General features: G+C 36.4%; 1 protein-coding gene across 5 annotated transcripts in view; it reads right to left on the reverse strand.

Moving 5' to 3' along the window:
* Nucleotides 1–22,024, reverse strand: part of RPGRIP1L (RPGRIP1 like) — a 72,541-nt gene that overhangs the window by 27,538 nt on the left and 22,979 nt on the right. For 4 of the 5 annotated variants that reach the window (XM_082062357.1, XM_082062356.1, XM_082062358.1 and 1 more), the window contains exons 9-22: nt 21,382–21,455; nt 18,293–18,432; nt 13,898–14,004; nt 13,615–13,665; nt 12,228–12,407; nt 11,484–11,601; nt 10,311–10,763; nt 9,341–9,492; nt 6,712–7,078; nt 4,826–5,040; nt 3,563–3,646; nt 2,671–2,742; nt 1,484–1,661; nt 263–360 (exon numbers count right to left, since the gene is read on the reverse strand). In XM_082062357.1, coding sequence (XP_081918483.1) covers nt 263–360; nt 1,484–1,661; nt 2,671–2,742; nt 3,563–3,646; nt 4,826–5,040; nt 6,712–7,078; nt 9,341–9,492; nt 10,311–10,763; nt 11,484–11,601; nt 12,228–12,407; nt 13,615–13,665; nt 13,898–14,004; nt 18,293–18,432; nt 21,382–21,455 — 2,289 coding nt within the window. The remainder of the gene's footprint in view (nt 1–262; nt 361–1,483; nt 1,662–2,670; nt 2,743–3,562; nt 3,647–4,825; nt 5,041–6,711; nt 7,079–9,340; nt 9,493–10,310; nt 10,764–11,483; nt 11,602–12,227; nt 12,408–13,614; nt 13,666–13,897; nt 14,005–18,292; nt 18,433–21,381; nt 21,456–22,024) is intronic. The other variant, XM_082062359.1, reaches the window with a different exon arrangement.

A 22,024-nucleotide genomic window follows, 5' to 3' on the forward strand; every position in this document is an offset into this window, starting at 1 on the left:
TAACTGGAAATGTGTACTTCTAAGTGCACATAATAATAATGGAAAAGATTACAACAAAATGATCAGGTTAATTTTTCTTTTCTTTTTTTTTCTATGAAAAGGTGTCTATTTGAACTGGAAACAGGAAAACACAGTTGTTGAAAATGTCTTAGAATCTGACCTTAGATACAATAAAGCTACTCTTAGATATTAGGCTTAAATACTTTTGCCTAAATATTTTTCTTAGACTCACCAAATAATCGCCATAAATACTCTGACTCACCTGTTTAATATTCTTGGATAGTGGACTTGAAACTATACAGTCATCACTGTCAGTTATTATTGATTCAATTGCATCATTTTCTTGTCTATCATCTTGATCTGAAAAGAAAAAAAGTAAAAACCCATCAGTGTAGTTAAAAGCCCTGTATTTGTCGACCATCTGAGACTTGCTGACAAACCTGAGTGTGATATATTTTCTTTTCTAATAAATAAAGTACCAGTGCCAGGTAAATCTTCTCTTCCTCACAGATTAACACTGGCAAATCAATGACCTGTAAAGTTGTCTAAACTGTATTTTTTGTCTGATTTGCTAAAAAAAATAGTAATGTTTCCCAGATTAAAGTTGATGAGTGGAACAATCTAATTCCTGTCATTAACTGAAGTATGAACAACAGTCAGCTTTCTGTAAGAATGTGGTCTGAATTTGCGGATTTCCTCAGACCATATTTAACACCGTGCACATATAAAGAAGAGCATACGTTATTTTTCTTTTCTGCAAAGTAGTTCTGTTTGCAGGGAGATATTTCCTAAAGCATTCAGGTCTTTTTTCCTCTGGAGCAAAGTACTTAGAAACACAAGGATTCAATATCATGATTTTCCATTTTTTCTAATGAATTCTTATACAGAAGCTGCAAAAAATTGCACAAAAATTTTTAGCATCCTGCTTGTGCTTTTACTTCAACTTGGTGTCACAGACCTGGTTTATTTCAATGATACACAGTTTAAGCACAGTTAAGTTTAAGCTCAGAGGTGAAACAGAATGACCCAGCTTTTATAAACTTTAACTATATCTGTCTCTAACAACTTCATGTCACAGATGTGATAAGACATACTACCCCTCTCACTGTCTGAAAGTATTTCCAATATCAGCATTGGCTGTTATCTGCAGACAAAAGGAGTATATTCATTATAACAGTCATAGTTCTACAGGACAATATAAAGACACTTAAAATAGAAGCCAGGTTTCCTTTAATATTTTATGAATCTAGGTCAGATACCAGATTTTTGCATTCAATTACAATACTGTTTCCATTTGGGAAGAAAATAACACCGCCATATCCACCACCCAGCTTCAGTGATACAGTGCACCAGAATACAATTTCTGTCATGAAGCTTCTCATAATGAGGCAGCTCCCACTGCTAGGAAGAAACGCTTAAGACAATGGAAAGAGACAGATTTATTAAGAAAATACTGTTTCTTATTCATAAAAATGAATTCTACCTTCTGGTTCCAATTCTTCACTGATTTCTGTCTCATCTGCAGAGGTAGCGGAGCTTTGCTCAGCCAGCTGCCCCTCTGACAGCGCTGACAGGTCAGTCTTGTCTTGTTGAATCTCTTCGGCCATCTCCTTCGCCTTATCATCTGCCAGCTTCTCTTCTTCAACCTCGTGTACCACGTGCTATAGAAAAATAGATAAACTTACAGTCTTTATAACAGTCCTCGAATAGTAAAAGTTACTGAAGTTCAAAACTTGAAGAATTATGGCTCACATTCATTACACGCAACTTTTAAACAATTATATTACTCATGCAGTGCAAGAAACAATAAGTTGTCAACTGCAGTAACAAACAATTGATACAGTAGAAAGACGATTCTCTAACGATGTATATTTGTGAAAACATAACTATTATAATCACTTGGTACCTGTCAAGATAGATACAGCCTGTTAGATTTCCAGATTAATTTATATTTCACCTGTTTCAGTTCTACAAAACTCAGTTTTATTGAAAAAAACAACCAACCCACCACCACCTTATCCAGTTCACAACTTTATAACTCCCATTGGACAATATTTTCTGTTTCAAAAGCAAGCTAAAATAATATAAAAAATAATCAGCTTTGCTACAAAATACAAATGTTATCTTAAATAAAATAGTGCATCATTTACTCTGAAGTAATTATATTCTACTTGACCACTGATGTGGTGGAAAAGAGACTTAACTTCTCAATCAAAGCCCCAGAAGAGCTTTAAAGTAGAAAAATGAAGATAAAAGCCAGTGATTAGATGTGTTACATCACTAAAAACTACAGTTTGCCAATCTGCCACCACTTACTTTCACAACCAATTGCACTATTATAATATTTAATTCCTTTCTGCTCCTTGGAACGCTATGTATTTAGCAATATTCCAAAGTTACTCCACCACTTCCTTTCATTTCCCCCTGCTATATAATGGTAATTTTTAGAGGGAAGAAGAAACAAACTTCATCCAAACGTAGGAGACAATCAATAGAGATATTCCTCACTTTCCAACGAGCAAAAAAGATTGTTATCACAATCAATCATTTATTTCATATTTTAGTGATTTTTTTGAGATCTTAATTCATTGTAGTTTTACTTCTGATGCATGACTCTGAAGAAATAACATACACATGGAATTCAAATGCAAAACCTGAATAATCTCATACCTCTGAAACACCTGGAACTCTCGAAGCCTTCATCTTCTGTGCAAGTTCCATGTCATTTTCAAAAACAGAGTCCTAAATGATGGGAAATATAAGAGGAAGCCTTTAATATATAGTAGAAAAATAACACACAAAGTAGATACGTATGTATGTATGTAACACACAATGTAAATAAGTATGAATTCAGTCGTGGAGAAGCATTTGGACAGGAAATTATGTCCTCCTTTGCTTCCCCGCATTGGCATTACTGGTTCTGTCCTCTGCTAAAGCTTCTGCCTATAAGGCTGGAAAATTCTCACAAATGGTTTGGGCAAGTCAGACTATTCCTCCCACCTTTTAGTGAGTTTTCTTTTCCCAAAACAACTATTTGCTTTGCTCTGTATCACACTGTTATCCAAGAACTAGATTCTCTGCTATTCCAAAAATGATCAGAAAAATGACACAGACTGTTCTTGTTCAGTTCTAATCTGTTGAGCTTCTAATTGCCTTGCATGGACACCCTCTTGCCATTTCACCACAAGATTTAGACACCACAGAAGCACCAGTTACTTAATTATTTAGTTCTAACAGTCCTTGTGTCTCTAACCAGTGAGGCTTGGATTTTTAGAACAGCAAGGGGAGCTGCCCACCCAGTAATGAAAACTTTGATGGAGACCAAGTAGTTGTCTCCCTTAGAAAATCCTAGTTTGTGAAAAATTGTCTAACTTTGAGAAGCTACTGTTTGGACAGCTGAAGGTATGTCGTGTGTGTAACTAGACAGCTAACAGTTCAGTTTTCCACAGCCGTTGCTAAAATAATTGAGTGCTCTTGATTATTAGCTCTACAAATTGACCATACTGGGACATAAGTAGTCTTTCTTGCTTCAACATGCACGAGTAAAATACTTAAAACTTACTGCCATCTGTTTTGCACTAAGATCCTGGAAAGATACTTTCTTGTCTGCTTGAGCAGCACGCTGCCTTGGTTTGGGTGTTGGTTTCTGTAATAAAACAGAGTTAAAGACAACTTATTGCCATTTTGTAACCGTCTTATTTTACAGTAAATTTTGAGGGATGCTGATTTTTCTCAAAGCCAAACCTAACTGCACTAAACTAAATTCTTAATGGGTAAGACGATGGAGATGTTGTTTGAACAAGCAACCTGCTGCAAATTGAAAATCCTTTCCAAATTCAGCCACAAAGTGGTGTAAAACCGTACAGAACGTCTATGGAATGCAGTGTGAGTTCCAGGTGAGAAACAAGTGTAGGACTGGAGTCAGTGGTATCATATATGTGGCATAATGATTTATTATTCTCATTTACGGAACACTTGAATCCTTTTCTAGTTCTGTAGGCGTACCATATCTTTGACACCTTTCCTCACCTCACTCCCTCTGGAGAATTTTATAACAACACAGAGAAGAGATGGGTAATGGTTGCAAAATTAACTAAATGATGAAGAAATATTTCTGTCATGATGTTATAATACAAAAGACACAAAACAATAGAGAAAAAGTGGTTTTTACTTTTCATGCTTCGCTCTCTTGATGAAGGTAGAAATTACCCTTCATTTCCACTGATTTTTATACACAAAAAAAAATCCTTGCACTACCTTTAATTTATGAATTATTTTTAAGAAGCTATTGGGTATCTCAGCACCAAATTCCAGGGACCAGAATATGAAAGAGTGTGGTGCAGACACCCCTACAGATCTGTAGCAGATCTGTACAGATCAAAGCTACCCCAACTGATCAAGTTCTGTCTGAATTTCTAAGAGACCACAGAAATAATTGCTGATTTAATGACTGTCATAAGTTTCAACAGTAGCCCTAAAGTGGCACAAGTTATGACTACATTTTATGTGGGACACATACATTGGAAAGAGAATCGATAAGCATCAAGTTTATAGGGAAAACATTTATTGTTTGTTATTTCTTCTCCCTCTTCTCCCCGGTCTTTTGCTAACCAGTTATCTACCATTATAAAAGACTTTAAAAAGTTTTGGACACAGGAAAGATTTCGCTTCCCAAAGGATGTTGAAGATGGTGGTTATACAGAGTATTTGTACTATGCATTATTTCACAGTAAGGACAAACCTGGTCATCAGGGAAGAAGTAAATGAACTGCTGTAATAGGTCTTTTATATCTCTTAACTTCTGTGAGTTTGTTAAATTACTTACTGTCACTGATGGAGTAAAAGGAAGAGGCAGGGCTGGAGTCTGCATTTTTTCCTCTGCTGGTAATTTAGTTGCTATTGATTTCTCATTTTGAATGTAATTCACTAAGTCTGCAGCCATTGTTGATCCACTTGGTGGTAAGTAGACGAACTTCCATTTTAATTCAACCGTGATGGTACCAGTAGCACGTCTTTGAGAATCTGTTAGTTCAAAAGTACCTGAAAGCAAAATGCAAATCTTGTCTTCAATTATCTTATTCCATACATATACAATAAAATGCAATAAGCTAAATAGTGTCAAAATATTCTATTTTTTAGATCAAAAAATATCCAATATAACACTGTGGGTATTCAAAACTACAGGATATAGAAGGGATTGGATTACTGTGTTCATAGTCTTGTAGATTTCTCAGATAATCCACTACCAGATAACTATTTCTTACAGACATCTTTCAAAAGATCCAACTAAAATATTTCCATGTTTTACTAACAAAAAAAATCCGTGAGTTGCTAAATCTTTATAAAAGAAACACCCTAAATTCACTTGCAAATTTTCTCCTATTATCCATCTATATGGGATAACTATAGAATCATATTTTAAAGTTTCATTAATGCCTTACAGTTAACAATGAAATAATCATTAAGCAGCTTTTATATTATAACTACCAAAGTAAATTGGTAACTGATATCAGCTTGTGGGGAGCAGCTGATGCACCGAAGGCAGTGCTGCTATTCACACAGTAGAAAAACGGGCTGATGGAAACCTCATGAAGTTCCACAAGAGCAAACAAAGTCCCACATCAGCCCAGGAACAGCCCGAGGCAATGGCCCAGGCAGGGGCTGACTGGCCACAAGCAGCCTTGCACAACAAGAGCTGGTCCTGTGTGACAAAAATAATTGAAGCCAGCCAAGCTGTGTCTTTGCAGCAAATAATGGCAACTGTACCCTGGCCTGTATGAGCAAGAATGGAGTCAAGCAGTTTCGTGCTTTCTCTGTTTGAAACCTCTGAGACAGCATGTGGAATACTGTGTCCAGGCCTTTGAGTCCAACCATGACCTAACCTAACTTTAGCAATAACCCCTGTCCCTAAGAACCTCATCTACACATCTTTTAAACCCCTCCAGGGATGGTGACTCCACCACTGCCCTGGGCAGCCTGTTCCAATGCCCCACAGCCCTTTCTGTGAAGAATTTTCCCTAATAGCCAATCGGAACCTCCCCTAGTGCAACCTGAGGCCCTTTCCTCTGCTCCTGGCGCTTGTTCCTGGGGAGCAGAGCCCGACCCCCCCTGGCTCCAAGCTCCTTTCAGGCAGTTCAGAGATCAGAAGGTCTCCCCTCAGCTCCTGTTCTCCAGCTGAACCCCCCAGGTCCCTCAGCCGCTCCCATCACACTTGTGCTCCAGCCCCTTCCCCAGCTCCGTTCCCTTCTCTCAACTCGCTCCAGCACCTCAAGGCTGGTGTGAGGGGCCCAAAACTGACCCCGGGATTTGCGGTTTGGCCTCCCCAGTGCCCAGCACAGGGACGGTCACTGCCCTGGGCCTGCTGGCCACACCAGTGCTGGTACCAGCCAGGATGCTGGTGGGCTCTTGGCCACCTGGGCACACACTGGCTCATGTTCAGCTGCTGTCACCAACACCCCCAGGGCCTTTTCCCCCAGGCACTTTCCAGCCGCTCTCCTCTGAGCCTGTAGCGCTGCCTGGGGTTGTTGTGATCCATGTGTAGGACCCGGCACTTGGCCTTGCTGGACCTCAGACAACTGGCCTCAGCCCAACAATCCAGCTGGACCAGATCTCTCTGAAGACACTTTATTCTGGTTGGTTCTTAAAGAGATTTAAAGATATATAATACAGGAAGTGAAGATTTTGTTAAGTTCAAAGAGGTCTAATTCTTACCTGAGATAGATCTGTCATGTGCTAAAGAAATAAGAGGCACATTGGCTTTCCCTACATAAGCACCTTCTTCCGTTTCACCATCATCAAATACATAAAAGGTTAAGGATTCTGATTTTAGGTATCGGTCTAAATCTGCATTCATTGGCACTTGGAAACACATATGGTCATCTATTTGTGGGTTGTTGCTGCTAGGAATGATGGGAGTATCATAGTCTGCAAAATCAAAGAACTTGTAGACAACATAAGGATTTGGCTGAAGATGTTTTTTTCGGGATTGTAGATTGTTACAACATTTTATTGTAATGTGGAGTTCATTTAAATTGCCATCTGTTGAAGTGCTGACTTGGGCAGTTCTGTGTATCTGCTGCTTTAAATGAAAAAGAAGTTAAATTAAAAACATTAGAATGTTGGTGAACTCTAAGAACTACATAAATAGAACAAATAACCGATTATTTCAATGACACTAACTACTGTTTAATCTTGTTTGTCAAAATATTACTTGTTCTGTAAATTCAACGACATCTCTCTTGTGTTGTTGGTATAAGGAAATAAGAGGTTAATCCTTTCAGGTCTGTGGTTGTTTGCTTTATTGTTCTAAAGTTTTATGATCTGCTTGTCATTTGATTATCTACGAAGCAGTGAAGATCACAGTTTTAAGAGTCATTCATATCTAGTGCTAGTTTCAAGTTAAGGATTCTGATCTTGACAGCTATTCTGTGTCAAGAAATTTTTCTAACCCTAGTCCCTTTTATATATGTACTTTTCAATAATTAAAAGTGGGCTGCAGATTCCTCTGTTGTTTTTTTTCTTCCTCCAAAGCCCTTGTCCACATAAATAATTTACAAAAATTAGAAATCAGCATGTGAAGAGTAATAATAAATGTTTGAAGTAAACTCCATGATATCACAAGTTTTTTTAATCACCTATCAGCACGGCTTGTATGTTCTGTGGAAACGGCAGTTGGAAAACTGGGAAATTCATTTCAATTGAATTAAAGAATAAAAAGAAAACAAATAACATGACTATCAAAAATGAGTAATCTTCATCTACATTGATCTCAAAAGGCTTTCCCCTGTTACTGTAACATGTCACAGCCATTTTCATTAATTGTACATAATTATCTTGCTTGTGGGAGCTAGAGTCTTGTCTTCTGGTATATGGAGAAACATGTAACAATTCGATTTTGTGTGATAAAATGTTAAATATTTTCATTAAATAATTCACATTGATAGTTAATGAGAAAACCAAACATGACAGTTTAAGTCCTTAATATGCAGACTTAAGACGACTACTTCTGGCTACATCAGAACTGGAAATTTATAGCAGTTTATGTACAGTTCATGTTTCCATCATTTCTGCTGCTATAGAGGACAGAAAATTTTATATGTATGTTTAACTAGTGCAAGCTTAAATTTTGGAACGCACAACTGCAGCTACTTTTGCAGCTGCAGATTGACAGAACCCTTAACATAATGTAACCATCTGCTGTATCTATATGACTTTTAGTTTCTGCCATAAGACATTTCTGAAAACTGCATTGTTTCTAACAGCTCTGTAGAAGCTGTTCTTCATTTCTGCCATTTTTCCTCATTTCTCCTGTACAATCAGAATATTTGAGCTGCCATGTTTGAATTTGCAATTGTACAATTACACCAAAATGCTCTGTTTCAGATGCTTTACCTTTCCACTATGTTTGGATTGCTAACCCAGCTAGAAATAACATAATCGAGAATAGGGGAAACTAAGTAACAGATTTTGGCATTATCAATGCACAGATTTTGTGAGTTAGTTTAAAATAGTTTGATTTAAAGCAAATGTTACAATGTTATCAAACATGAAGTTATTCTGCAAATGCCTGCACTGACCTTTAATAGAATTCATACACTAAACATACTTCTCAGATTACAACATGGAATCCATTGAGATTCTAGTATAATATGATTTTACATTACAGTATAATATAAAACATTAAAGTTACTCCAGACTTTCAGTAATTTACACAGCTATCAATAAAAAAATGCCTGTTAGAAACTCTAAAAAGTTTTAATATTTCAACCTGATTGATTTTATTTCTTAAGCAGTTGTTAAAGATGCCTGGAAGTCCCTTCTTTTCCTGTGACCCTTATTTAGATACGATTATACAGTGCATTATATTATCAGAATGCTCTTCATTATCCAGAAAAAAAAAGTGAAATCCCTATCTCATAATACTCAAGCATTAAGATCTTCGAGACCCTTCTGAAGAACTGCTTTGCCTGTTCTACTGCTCTGACAACCAGTTGGTTTAACATTCCTGACTATTGTACTAGAACAAAATGTTAACAAAACCTGTCACTACAGGTTAGGAAAATTAAATATAATAATTTCAAATATTCTTATGACAATTTCAGTAAAAATAAGTGACTGAAGTTTAAGAATTGGTCTCTTCAGGAAAGCTGCAATTCATCTGATTCTTTATCTCTTTATATGAAAAGCATGTCATTCAACTGCTAAAGATATTTTCCAGTTCAAGAACCTTTAACTTTGTTAACCTTGAACATATTGAGACTTGAAATAAACTATCTGAACTGGAAAAGTAATTTTGTACAGTTTATTTTAACAAAACTATGAAGTAAAAACCCACACATACCTGGGATGGTTGTTCACATTCCCTAAAACTGGACGTTATATACCCGAGAGCCTTTGACCTCTCTTTGTACAGAATAATAGCTTGATCCATAGGAACTCGTAACCTGATCCAGTATTCTAGAGTACCGTAATTTTGAATGTTTTTTTTGATTCCTAAGGAATAAATAAGCACGGGATTGCATTAATTTTCTTCTCAACATTAAAGTACTTATGTCAAAAGCTAGGAAACAAAGATTAGTAATCTTGTGACTGTGCATTATGACCGTGTGCGTGACATGAGGAGCCGACGTTATTATAGAAACAGAAACAACTCCTCTGGCTCTACATGTACAATCCAAAACCAAAGTACGTAGGAACCCTTTGTATCAGTAACAGTCTTAGAGTATGACAGAAACTTGCATTAAATAACTAAAACATCAATTAGTATATAAACCTGTAAATCAAAATGAAAAAGAGTATCTATCTTATTTTAAAGTCTTTCTCTAAAGTTAAAGAAATTCTGACATACACACAGTGCTACAATGCAATCAAGTACACTGCTCTACTAACTACTTTTCTCCATGTTGCTTGTGTGCAATTATGTTGGGTAAGGTGATACTATCTTTCATTAGTAATTCTTTACATGTGTAGCAGTAACACTTCGCAAGTAACCTTTATGTAAGGCAAAAAAACAGTTGTTATTTTCAGATAAGATTCTCTAACGCCAGTTCCAGCATATCATACTTCTAATGTCACGCACTTCGGGATCACTATATTAACACCATCTTTGTGCTCAGCCATTATGGGCAAAATTGTACCTGTCAGAGCTGTCCCACAGCTCTCGGTAGAATCACCAAAACACACCGCACATCCAATAGGAAATACCATGTTGTGTAAAGCCCTTTCTTATGTTTTTGAAATAGTAACACACTAACTCATTGTTGGCCAGATACACCTCACTTAAACAGAATATATTTTAATGTGTTAATTACCAACTAAATTGGCTTTGCTGTAGATCTTCCCATTGTTTTCCAAGACTTCATGGAACTTGAGCTGACATGTAGCAACCGTTTCATATTCTGTGCCGTACGCCTGATGAACCTCGAGCGTGACGCTGCTGTGCTGTATGTAGTGCAAGAAGCAGTCGTCGGCCCGCACGAGGTGCTGAGAGGTGAAGTCATACGAGGGGCTGAGCCCATAAACCACCGGCGTGATCTGAAGTTCAAAGTCATAGAATGCGTAAGTGCAAAACGTTGCAGGTTCATGGTCACCAAAAGCGTGCATAGCTCCAGAAGAGAAGATCACTCTGCTGATATGAATTTCAAAAAGGTTCTCTCCTCTTTCTAAACGCAAAGTTTCAGCAAATTCATCCACTGGATCCCCTGGTAATATTTCTGGTCTGGATTTATGTGATTTTGTACCATAGGCAACATCTCTTAGTTGGGCTGCAACAAGAAAATAAAATAGAGGTAAAATAGAGCTACAACATGACAGTCTTGTTTAAAACCCAAATATAATTAACGACTCAGTAGAGAGGAAAAAGCATAATTTGGTTATATTAACAATGTTACTTTCTTAAAGGCATTACTAAAAAAGAACTTACATATATAAAATCATAGATCTGCTGCTCATTTAGCACACTGACAAAAACCAAGAATACCACAACAGAGCTGCTCTAATATATATAAAAATAGACATGGGCCCCTAACAATTAATAACAGATTACAAGGGAATTACCAAGGAAATTATTCAATGATCAAAATAAGTATCACTATACAAATGTGGCAGAGACTTAGACACATCTTTGTGGGCTTGAACGACATTTGCCAGAGAAAGATCTGACTTTTAACCTCTGTAATATCTTGAGTGGACAGAACTAACAGCAAAGACCTTTCTTTACATGTTGTCCGGCCTCACAGGTGGTAAATAGTGAACAAATCCAAACACATGCTGCAGCACAAACTGCTTTGCTGAATTTTGCCTGGTTAATACCTTTATCGTTTAAGTCAATAAAATAGCACACAGATGGTTTTCCATGAAAGAACTGACTTTTTTACTAGTGTTAGGAATGGAAAAGTATTTCAACTGAAGAACGAATTTACAACAATAATTTGCAAGATAAAATATAAAAAAATATATTAGAGAAGACTATACTTTAAATATACCTTCTAGTTTTCTGATGCGTGCAGCTCTAATATCAAGAAGATGGACATACTGTTGCAGTTTTAAGTCATAGTCTTTCTGTAGACTTTCCATCTTTTGTGTCACTGCTTCTACTTCAGTCTAAAAAGAAAAAAGCATGTAAAAAGGAGTTTTGGGGCTTGTCTGCACTGGTTCTCCACATGCTTTCGGCTACAAATTAAAATACAGGTTTTTTGAGGAAAGAACACTTAGAGTACACAAAAATAGCAGCCATTTTAAATTCAGCAATACAGCGATCAGTTTGAATTTCAGCAAAATCTAAAAACATTATTAAGCAACACAGGTTAGTTCTTTCAGACCAATGTTCCTAATAGTTACTTAAATGATTTTGTTATTTTAAAATCAGATTGAGTGAAAAGTCAAAATATGATCTGCAATAACCTAGCACAAGAGAGTAAAAGCAGAGTGTTGTGGAAAAGGAGGCTTATTTGATAAGTATACTCACTATTATTTCCTGTGAGCACCTGATAAGAGCTCAGAGATAATCCCAAGGTGGGATGTTCTGAGGGCTCTGATCAGCGTGACTTAAAAGACTCAAGTTATAGTCATTTGGACCTCATGCTTTTTAAACAATACTTTAAACAACAGATCATCTTATGTAGACAGACTGGCTTTGTTGCTGAATTTGCAAGTCAGAATTACAGCAAGTTCTAGAGACACAAAGTATTTTTATCAGGTTATTTTCCACTGTGAGCAAAGTATAGTACCTGGTAATCTTTGTTAATTTTGTGCTGCACAATTAGCATATTCCTTGTCTTTTCAAGTTCTTGCACTGTTTCCGCATGCATTAATTGCAGCTCCTGCATGGAGTGTTTTAAATCTTTATGGGTATCATCATCTACTTTTTCCAAAAACGTCAGGTCCCCATTCTTCTGCTGCTTTCGACCCTGGAGGAAATTTGAAAAATTACTAGAAAAATTACTGGCAAAATATTTTCATGTACTTGTGTCTGGTTAAATGTAACACTGGGATATAACTCTGAAACAGCAATAAGACAGTCGGCATAACTTTGTAAATTTTGAGCATGTGGTGACACAAAAAATACGAATGAGGTAGAGGCCAGTAAGTGTCAGGATTGTATTCAGTTATGTCACCTCATGATTATCAGGAACCAATTAAAATGAATGAGATATACAAGTGATCACTCTTGTCTAGCCAATGAAAATACAAAACCCTTAATATATCAGCCCTTTATATAATTAATTATCCTGCTTCAGTGACTGGACAAGACCTGAGTTATTATTCTCAAGTCTACATTGCTCCTGATATTAATACTGGGGTTTTAATTTTCATCTAGTTTTTTTCATTATCATTACAGAATTAACATTTGCATTTCAGTAGCAGAAAAAGATTCTATTTACAGCAAACGCTTCCTCAAGAACAGAAAACACCAAGTCACCGGAACAGTGGAAGCTTATTCTTTTCACTGATTTCTTCCTCCCATGCCCACTTCATTTTGCTGTAAACAATAAAATAACTTCTGTGCCAGAGGGGAAAACAAAAAAACCCAAACAAACCAACTCAAACATTTTATAGGTATTTCTGGTTTTCTGTTTAATAAACAAAGAAGTTGCTAAGCACTACTGTATCGCATTTTAGAACTTCCATGCTTATACGACACTCCCATAAATTACAGAACAAACAAAATTTTCTAAAATAAATATTATAGGAACAACAAGATGGCATGATAACTCATTTAACTGAGAAAAAGTAAGTTTTTCTTTAAAAAAATGCCTGTGAATCTGGTTTAATTCACTTTTGATGTTATAATGAATTATCTACATAACTCCAGGCTTCATTCTGGCTATTTTTTCATCTTCCCTTCTGCTTCAGTGTAACTGAAAAAATGACAAAAGCATGCATATAAGCTTAGAGCATTAACTACTCAAAAATGCACAAATAATTCAGCCCTTGAAAATCCCAGGCACTGTGTAGAAAACATCTAATGGTCAACCAAGGTTGTTTTTTTTTTAGAAATAAAGAAAAAAAAAGAATAAATGCAAAATATATGGAATTATAGAACGGTTTGGGTTGGAAGCGACCTTAAAGGTCATCCAGTTCCAACCCTCCATATGCTCTTTCTTTGCAAATTACCTTTATAAGCAAGACGGCTTCACTGAGTTCTGCCACATCAATATCACTTTCCTGAAACAGAAATACTTAATGAAAAGGTGTTATCAGATGTGAACGAATATTCGAAGAAATACATTCAGAATAACAAGATGCATTCTCACCAGACATGACATTTTGCTTAATATCATGAATAAATAAACACTGTTATATTTCTGTATTCTTTTACTTTCAAGAAGTATTTGCACTATGCATAAAAAATAGAATGGGGCTTTTTGCTTGTAGTCTAGCCAGAAATTGGGTTCACCTTGGTCAAAAACTTCATATGATTTTTCAGTTCATCTAGTTGTTGCTGATGTTGCAGATGGCGTAACTGCAGCTCTTTGTTCTCTTGCATCAGCTTTTCCTTTTGCTCTTAACAGAAAAAGAACAAAATAGTCTGCTTAATTGAACATAATTATAAAAACTATAAACTTGTTTTTTCATATTAACTTATGCATGGAAAGTTAATTGTAAAATGCAGAATTTATTTTGTATAGGGAAGTCTTTGGTATGAGAAAACAGAGAGGAATAGAAAACTCCTCTTTAATCTGATATAGGTGTATGGATGAAATTAAGCAGAACAGTCTTACTTTCATTAAAAGGGAACCTACAGCATTAAAAATCTACACTTTTTGTATTTCTAAATAGAAAGATATGCCCACTCAAGTACAGCTTCTGTTTTGGGGGAGGAAGGGAAGAGGGGAATAGAGAAGATATAAAACTCAGTCTGAATTACTAAACACCATTAAACTCATCAGCAGAAGGTTACATCAATTTGACACAAATACCCACTAATTCATAGCTACATCCACAATGACTTCTTAATAAGATGTGAGGAAAACCTTAAGGATCAGACAAAATAATTTAGCTATAACAACATACCTTCTTTCACACGGAAAAGTTTTAAAAGCAGGCTTTTCTCAAAATCATTGAGGCTTCTAAGGAACAAAAGTACTCTCACTCTCTTCCCCTGGCCAAACTCCTTATTCTCCTGATAACAATAGTTTTTCTCCTATTTTTTCCTGTGTTGTTTTCTTTTTAAGTTCCAAAGTTATATCCTCATACCATGTACTTCAATACTACCTATTCATATTTTAGGTCAGAATGTTATAAATGTTAACTGTCAACCTGACATGCAAGTATCAGGCTTTCTAATTCCCATCTGCACTCATTGGAGTTTATTGGTAAAACATTACATACTTCATTTAGAACATATTCTACTGCTTTCAACGAAAAAGTCCACAGTATCTTTTTAATGCCAGAATCTTTCCTGTTGACCCTCAGGGCATGTTGCGCAACTCAGTTATTTCTACACAACAGCTTTTCAGTTTAGAGGCTTGAACTCCACACACAACAGGTGGCTGACATGCAAGTCCCAAGGGTTTTGAAATGTTTCTGAGATTAACACCAGGTTAGTTGTAATTTTACAGAGTTTATAGATCAAACAACACCTTCACTAAAAATGAATAATCTGTAAAGCCACTGCTCCTACACACAGTAGCCTTATTCATGCATTAGGACTCCACAAGAGTCACTTCCAATTCAAACACAATCACCAGTAAGGTTTTAATTCTCTGCAGTTATAAGGAAAATGCAATGCATTTGTTCAACTGAGAAGAAAATATAATTAGAAACACTAGCGGCTAAAAATTAGAGAGCAAATAAGAAAACAAACTAAGCCTTGTGAATGGGCGGAGAAGGCAGGCCTTCAGAAAAGATGGTGAAACGCTCATCAGAAATTGAGTCTTCTGGACTCTCCCAGATAACACATCCAAAAGATGCGTATCTGTTAGAATGTCTCCCACAGAGAAAAAGGGCACCTTGTGCTGATGTTTTTTTCTCTATGATACAAACTGAGGTCTAAACTGGAACTTTTTTCCAGGGATAAGGAGAAAAGATATCCCTCCTCAAGTACTTCTGTCTCATTGTCATGAATTTTCTGACACGAGCAGCAAGCTCAGTCCACTCTTTTTCAACATGAAGCCTCAGAGAAGCTTTTGCACACATTTTTAATATCGATTCACACTTGCTGCTTAAAAAGTTAACTTCAAAACTCTAAATGGCACGTAGAAAGGAAACTAGCTGTTGTTCAAATTGAAGAATTTCAACAGCTTGTTGAACCAAAATGGGCCAATCTGTTGACAGCAGGGCTCAGTCTACCTTAGCACTGTCTGTGTTGCATCTCAAGACTCTTTACAGGCTGCGCTTGTGATCCCAGCCTAAACCAAAATGCAAGGCATGCAGGGTAAGAGGCAGGAGGAAAAGGAACACTTCTGCAGTAGCCTGTAGGGTACCAAAGTGACAGGAAGGTCCTGTCATTTAGTTTTCCCATATAATGATGCCAAATGATGCCATTTTTCATCAGGAGCTGCTCAAACTCTGTTGGTTGCTTCCACTTATAATACTATCAGCACTGATCCAAGCTTGTTTGGATTAGAGCTGGTGCTGCATGCTGGCTGCTGTTTAAGCTTGCTTGCCCTAATTTAACCCAAAAGCTGCAACTCAAGGAGAAGAGGAGAGAGAACAGGTGATTCTCACACCATTGGTGACCATGGCCCGCAAGAACACAGCATCACAACAATATCAGGGTTCTCAGTAGCAAGGTTATGACAATAAAAGGGAAAAACACTGTCCCAGAGGCTTTGGCAAACACTGTCCCAGCAGCTAGTGTGAAAGGCTACAGAGCCAAGAATGGAAACAGAACGCAGAGGTGCAGAGAGCCCTCTGTGTCAATAGGGGTCTCGTAGGCACCTAAGGGACCGGGCAATACTCTCCTCAGCTGAACATGATCCAGACAGTTACTGCAATTTATGGCTGAGAATCTGGGAGATATCAAAAAGACAACAAACACAAGAATAAATGACTAAGGCAAGGAGAAGGGTGATAAAGTGTCTGCAAATACCATATTCAGAAAAAGAAAAAAGGGCAAACGCAGTCCCAATGTGAAATGAGTTATTCTGTTTTCTAAATGTATTTCTTTAAAGTATTACAAAGCACATTATGAAGTTACAGACAGAAAAGTCCTACTAAAAAAATCCAGATGCGAATTACACCATCAGTCTAAAGAGAAACACTGGAAGAGGATGTTGAAAAAAGCAAGATGATGTTAGTCTGCTGTAGCATTAAAAATTTTCCATACTTCATTTAAAGATCTGTCTTAGTCCTGGAAAAGATGTTTTGAAAAAAAAATTAATGTGCCAAACTACAAAAGTTAGACAAGATGCTCCTTCTACACTAGTTCCAGGAAGTAGGGTAAGACAAACAGTACTTCACTTCTGCTGAACTTAAAAGAGGGATATGCAGCAAAGGCAGACGCTCTGAAGTATGTAACTGAAGCAACTGATACTGTCCCAGTTTTGTCAAAGACAAGTAGGTGTAATCAGATCCTAGATACACAGACCTGGAAGGGTACTACAACAGCTACTCAAGCTGCAGGGAGCTCAATTCAATGGAAACAACAAGTGCAGTAACCTGGCCATCCAGCTGAAGAGCCCAACAAGCTGTTCAGTGCTGGGCTGGGGAAGGGGCGGTAAAGCGTTGCCACTTCCGCATGATGCCCATAGGAAGGACAGATGATGGAAGGTGTTGCCCGATTTTCCACATGCAACTCAACTAAATCACAGTATGGTCTGTATCATTTTCATGCTCTTAACATCACTTTAAATTTTGCATTGCATAAGCGAGCTGTCATTAACAACTGTCTCTAACTGTCAATCTGTCATAACTTCATATCATTGTAGCTTAAGGCATGTTATTTATTTTAGGATCACTTAAGGCTAATTTTGCAAGCACTTGCTGTGGTCAAATAAAATGCTTAAATATTTAATGCGGTATTTGAAGTCAGTAGAGCTACTCAGAATGTTAATGGTAAGCACATGCTGAACTCGAGCTGTAATCATGAGAATTATTCACAACAAGTTGGTGCACTTCATTCCATTAAATGACTCACAGAAATACACCTTTTAAAAATATACATTTGAAGAATTAACTCTAAAAATATCTAGTTTACTTCCTGCCTGTGCTCTTGCTTTGTAAACTTTGTGTCGCCACAGTATATCACAATGTTGAGACAAAAAAATTACATATTGCAAGGTCTTAAAGATTCACTGAGAAGTTGTCCTACAGCTTAGGCAAACCACATATGAATCAATCAGTTCAGTAGATCCGAAAACTGTATTATTGCAAATAAACGTAGCTGTAAATGAAAATTAGTGTATATTGAAAATGTTTAAAAACTTTGAATTCACAAAGTTGAAAGACAATTAACCAGGGGCCTATATAGGCTTCATGTAACTTCGTACAGTAAACAAAATTAGAATAGTGGTTTATAATTTGAGAGGGACTGTCAGATGGTCCTCTTTTCCATAAGAATTTTCAGTACAGAGCAGAAACACAGAATAAAGAGTAAAGATTAAGCCAACAGATAAAGAATGAATGCAGCTGGAGTTATATCATCGTCATTCAGTGCATAACCTGCATCGCGTCAATTTTTGTACGTAATAGCTAGTCATAACTTAAGCCTATTGTGGAAATGTACACTTGAAAGGCAGCTCTGAAATCACCAACATCAGGAACTACACTCGTCTGGGCAATACACCTGAAACTCCAACACAAGAGAGTCTCACATCATGAGAAAACAATAGTTATTTCAGAAATATACCTCTTTCTACTTTGATCATGTTAAGGATTTCATTTTTGTCAGCTAAATCAGATTGGATAGCAGCCTCTAGTTCAGTAATTTGCAGTTTCAGTTGCTGTTCCTTTAATTTCCATTGCTGTTCATGGGTCATACTGAAGACACTGCAATAAAACATGTGGCATGTGAAAAAAATCAGCTTCAACAGAAAATAATAAAGCAAAAAGCCTTTAGTGGCACAGAGACCACTGTCATCATGTCTTAGGAATTAAGTAAACATATGCTGGTCTGCTGCTGTTGAAACCAAGGCGCCTTTCTCAGGCTGCGGTTAAAGAACATGAAAGAGTTGTGGGATGAGCGCAGGAACTGGCCTTAATTTAGAGCTCCAAAGTCAGAGAAGTTGGCAGCTTGCAACACTTGTGGGCCTAGAAAAGGAATTCAGATGCATATCCAGAGTAATCCACAACTCCAAACCTCAGCAACTGACAACTGACAAAACCATTCTTTCCGCATACAAAACCTCTTAATGGAGAGAACTGGGATCACCCACCTGATTTCTTTTAAATCTGTGAAACACGCAGAGCCTAAAGTCAGTTGCCCGTTCAAAGAAATGTTGACCACAAAGTGACAACAGTTTTCTCATACTGTAAAACAACAATTCTGATACTGATTAAGAAGCACATATAAAGTAATCTTTCTTCCACTTTAAGAAATAAAAACCAGAGGTGGACAAAGGAATTAGAATAACTGTTTTGCCTGTAACACACCATTTACTTGCAAACTACCACTCTCTGTGCAGTAAGGATTGCATGGACACAGAATCACAACTGCTGAAACCACAACAGAATATGCAACTCAGATTGAAACCAAATTAAGTACATTGTATAATTTACAGTATAATTCCCAGTAGGTAAAAAGACAAGGTAATGCAATGAGCTTTCATACAGATAGGCAGTGAGTACTATGGCCTTCATATTATTTTTAATCAATACCTGCATTCTTATTGACTAGAAAAATGACTTTATCTTAACCAATCGTAAACCAGTTTATCCACTTTGGTATTGTGTGGGATTTTTTTAAACAAGAGTCAGTTCCTCAACTCTTCACTTTTGTGAAGCTCACCAGTTAAAAATGTTATTTTTTACATATATAAATGTATCAAAAAATAATCTGTTATCTATTTATCTGTCTTTCCCAAAGATACACGTAACAACAGCCTCAGACATAAAACCACAGAGGAGTAGAAAGAACTTAAGCAATGTTTCTAAGTCCTACAGTAATATATACTTCACTTTGCTATAATTTTGAGATAATATGCAGTGAAAATAATGCACTGAGCTCACAATATTTCCATAACACAGCACAGGTACAGAAGAGACAGTGTGTTCTGTAATTGCTTAGACTTAACACACTTCAAAGTTTGATTAGCTCCCATAAAGAAAGAATAAGTCTTTGCAAGAAAAGATATCAAATACCCTTAGTTTTCACACTTATAAACATGTTTTCAACTTTTAATGACCATGATTATCTGGTTATATGTGCATTCTTTATACTTAGGCACAATTGCCACATACAAAGATGTAGATAAACATTATTTCAGTTTTTCAAAAGACTATGCTGGCAGAAAAATCATTAACAGTTATTACGACAGTAATTCAGATGTTTAAATGAAGGGCATTATGGAAGACAGGTTTTATCCAAACCTATATAATGCTAATGTTTATGTCAGTCTGAATTGATTCCCCTTCTGTTGCTTTCTTCCTTTGAATTTTCAGATTACTTTTACTTGAATTCATGTGGAATTTCTTTCACATTTACTGTATTTCACTGGAGTTGGAGCCATCTGGGTAACTATAAATGGTCAACCACATCTGGCATCGTTTCCTTTGGGGGGAGTTTAAGCATTGCTAGATTTGCATTACAAGGTCATATGAAAACAATTCCTCCAAACCTTTTATCCAAACGAATTGTTTTCTTGGATACTGACTAAATAATAAGAATCAACTGACAAATTCATACTTGTTCTTTGTAAACTTTTCAGATGCAGTCCTGCACTCTTGGCTTCGGCAAATTGCCGTCAACATCAAATAAATTTCCGAAAATATAACATTACCAAAGAATGGGTTTACATCTCTTTTCCTCCATTTAAAAAAGAAAGTAGTATTTACTAATTACCTGGCCCCTGTGGACAGTGGCCTATCCACTGCTAGCAACAGGTAAACTGTAGTAAAGTTGCATTTTTCAAATAGGCAACAGAAGAAGATGGCCATTAAACAGTAGTTTTAATGAAACAATCCATTTCTTTGGCTACACATGGCTTCACAATAAAGGAAAAGTTCATTTGGAGGTAATTGCTTGTGGCAATTGACTATAATCAGTTCTTTTCTCTACCAGAGAAATTCTGAATCATATCTGGAAATGGATTTTCATTTGCATTGTAAGCACTGCTGATACAATTTATACAACTTATGAGGTATGGAAACCTTTGTAAAAACTTACATAAGCCTATACAAAAACTTCAGGCCAAACTAGTAGGAGTGAAATGGCAGCTGTTACCAAAACAAACAATCCACCCCTCAAAAATCAACATTGGAGAAGCTGTCCAGGATTAGACTTTCTATAGGTCCACTCTGAAGTGCTGGAAAAACTGACAACATCCTTTTCCCCCAAAGAAAATATATTAAGAAACAAAACAAAAACCAACCAAAAAAAAAAAAACCCAAAGAATATATGTCTACCTAGATGTATTATTCTTTCACCAATAAACCTAAAAAAAATATTAGAAATTCAAATGAGAACGTTTTGTGTTGATGTTCAAAATAAAGTGAGGGTTTGTTTTTTTTTTAATTAGATTTTTTTAAAAGAAGTAATCTACTATTAGAGTATTCAAACAAGTATGGAAGCTGCTCTGTTTCAGCAGAATAGATGAAATACAGACAGAACACCATCAAAGTTCCCAGATATACTTACTCATATGATGAATTATAGCATGAATATATTTACACATGGGCACAAACACATAGTACACATATGCACATGCAAGCACACAGTATATGAAGACCTATTGAACAGGACAGGAATCAAGTTTTCTATATAGAGAAACTATAACTTACCTGTTATACAGCTTATCATAGTCTTCCTTCAGGAGCTCCTTCTCCTTTTCTAGATCATTTATTCTTTCCTGTAACTAAAATGAAGAAGGAAGTTTCAAGCAAGGCACAGCACAAAAGGAAATGACAATGAGTGTGTAAAGTCAATTAGTTAACAATCTGTAGCCATTGTCAGGCTTTTATTTGTTCTTATTTTACAACAGTGTCTTAGAAGCTTCAAAATAAAACTTTTTTTCACCACATGGATTTCTAGCTGTTTTCATGTTGTTTATATGAAGCTGAGACTAACATGTCACAGTCAAACAACACTATCTAATCACATTTTGCCTTATGCAAAAAAAAAAAAAAACACCTCACACCAAACTATAGTATTACAAATTTGTATTCCCGTTTTGGTGAGTATTAGTTACTTACTGGCTCCTATTCAGTAAATATTTTTAATTGACCTTATAGAAACAATAAGTCCTTGCTTTCAAAACACTCATGGAAGCAGGATGTGGTTTTTAAGATATGATGATGTTTTAACCCAGAAGACAGACCCTACATGCATTACAGTAGTTTAAAGTATCTATCAGGTAACTCTAGTGAACTTGGTTCATGTAAAACACATTCAAAACAGGTAAACCAGGTGGTAAAACTAAAGTGT

Source organism: Streptopelia decaocto (genome assembly GCF_964273445.1).
Source record: "Streptopelia decaocto genome assembly, chromosome: 11".
NCBI classification, from domain to species: Eukaryota; Metazoa; Chordata; class Aves; order Columbiformes; family Columbidae; genus Streptopelia; species Streptopelia decaocto.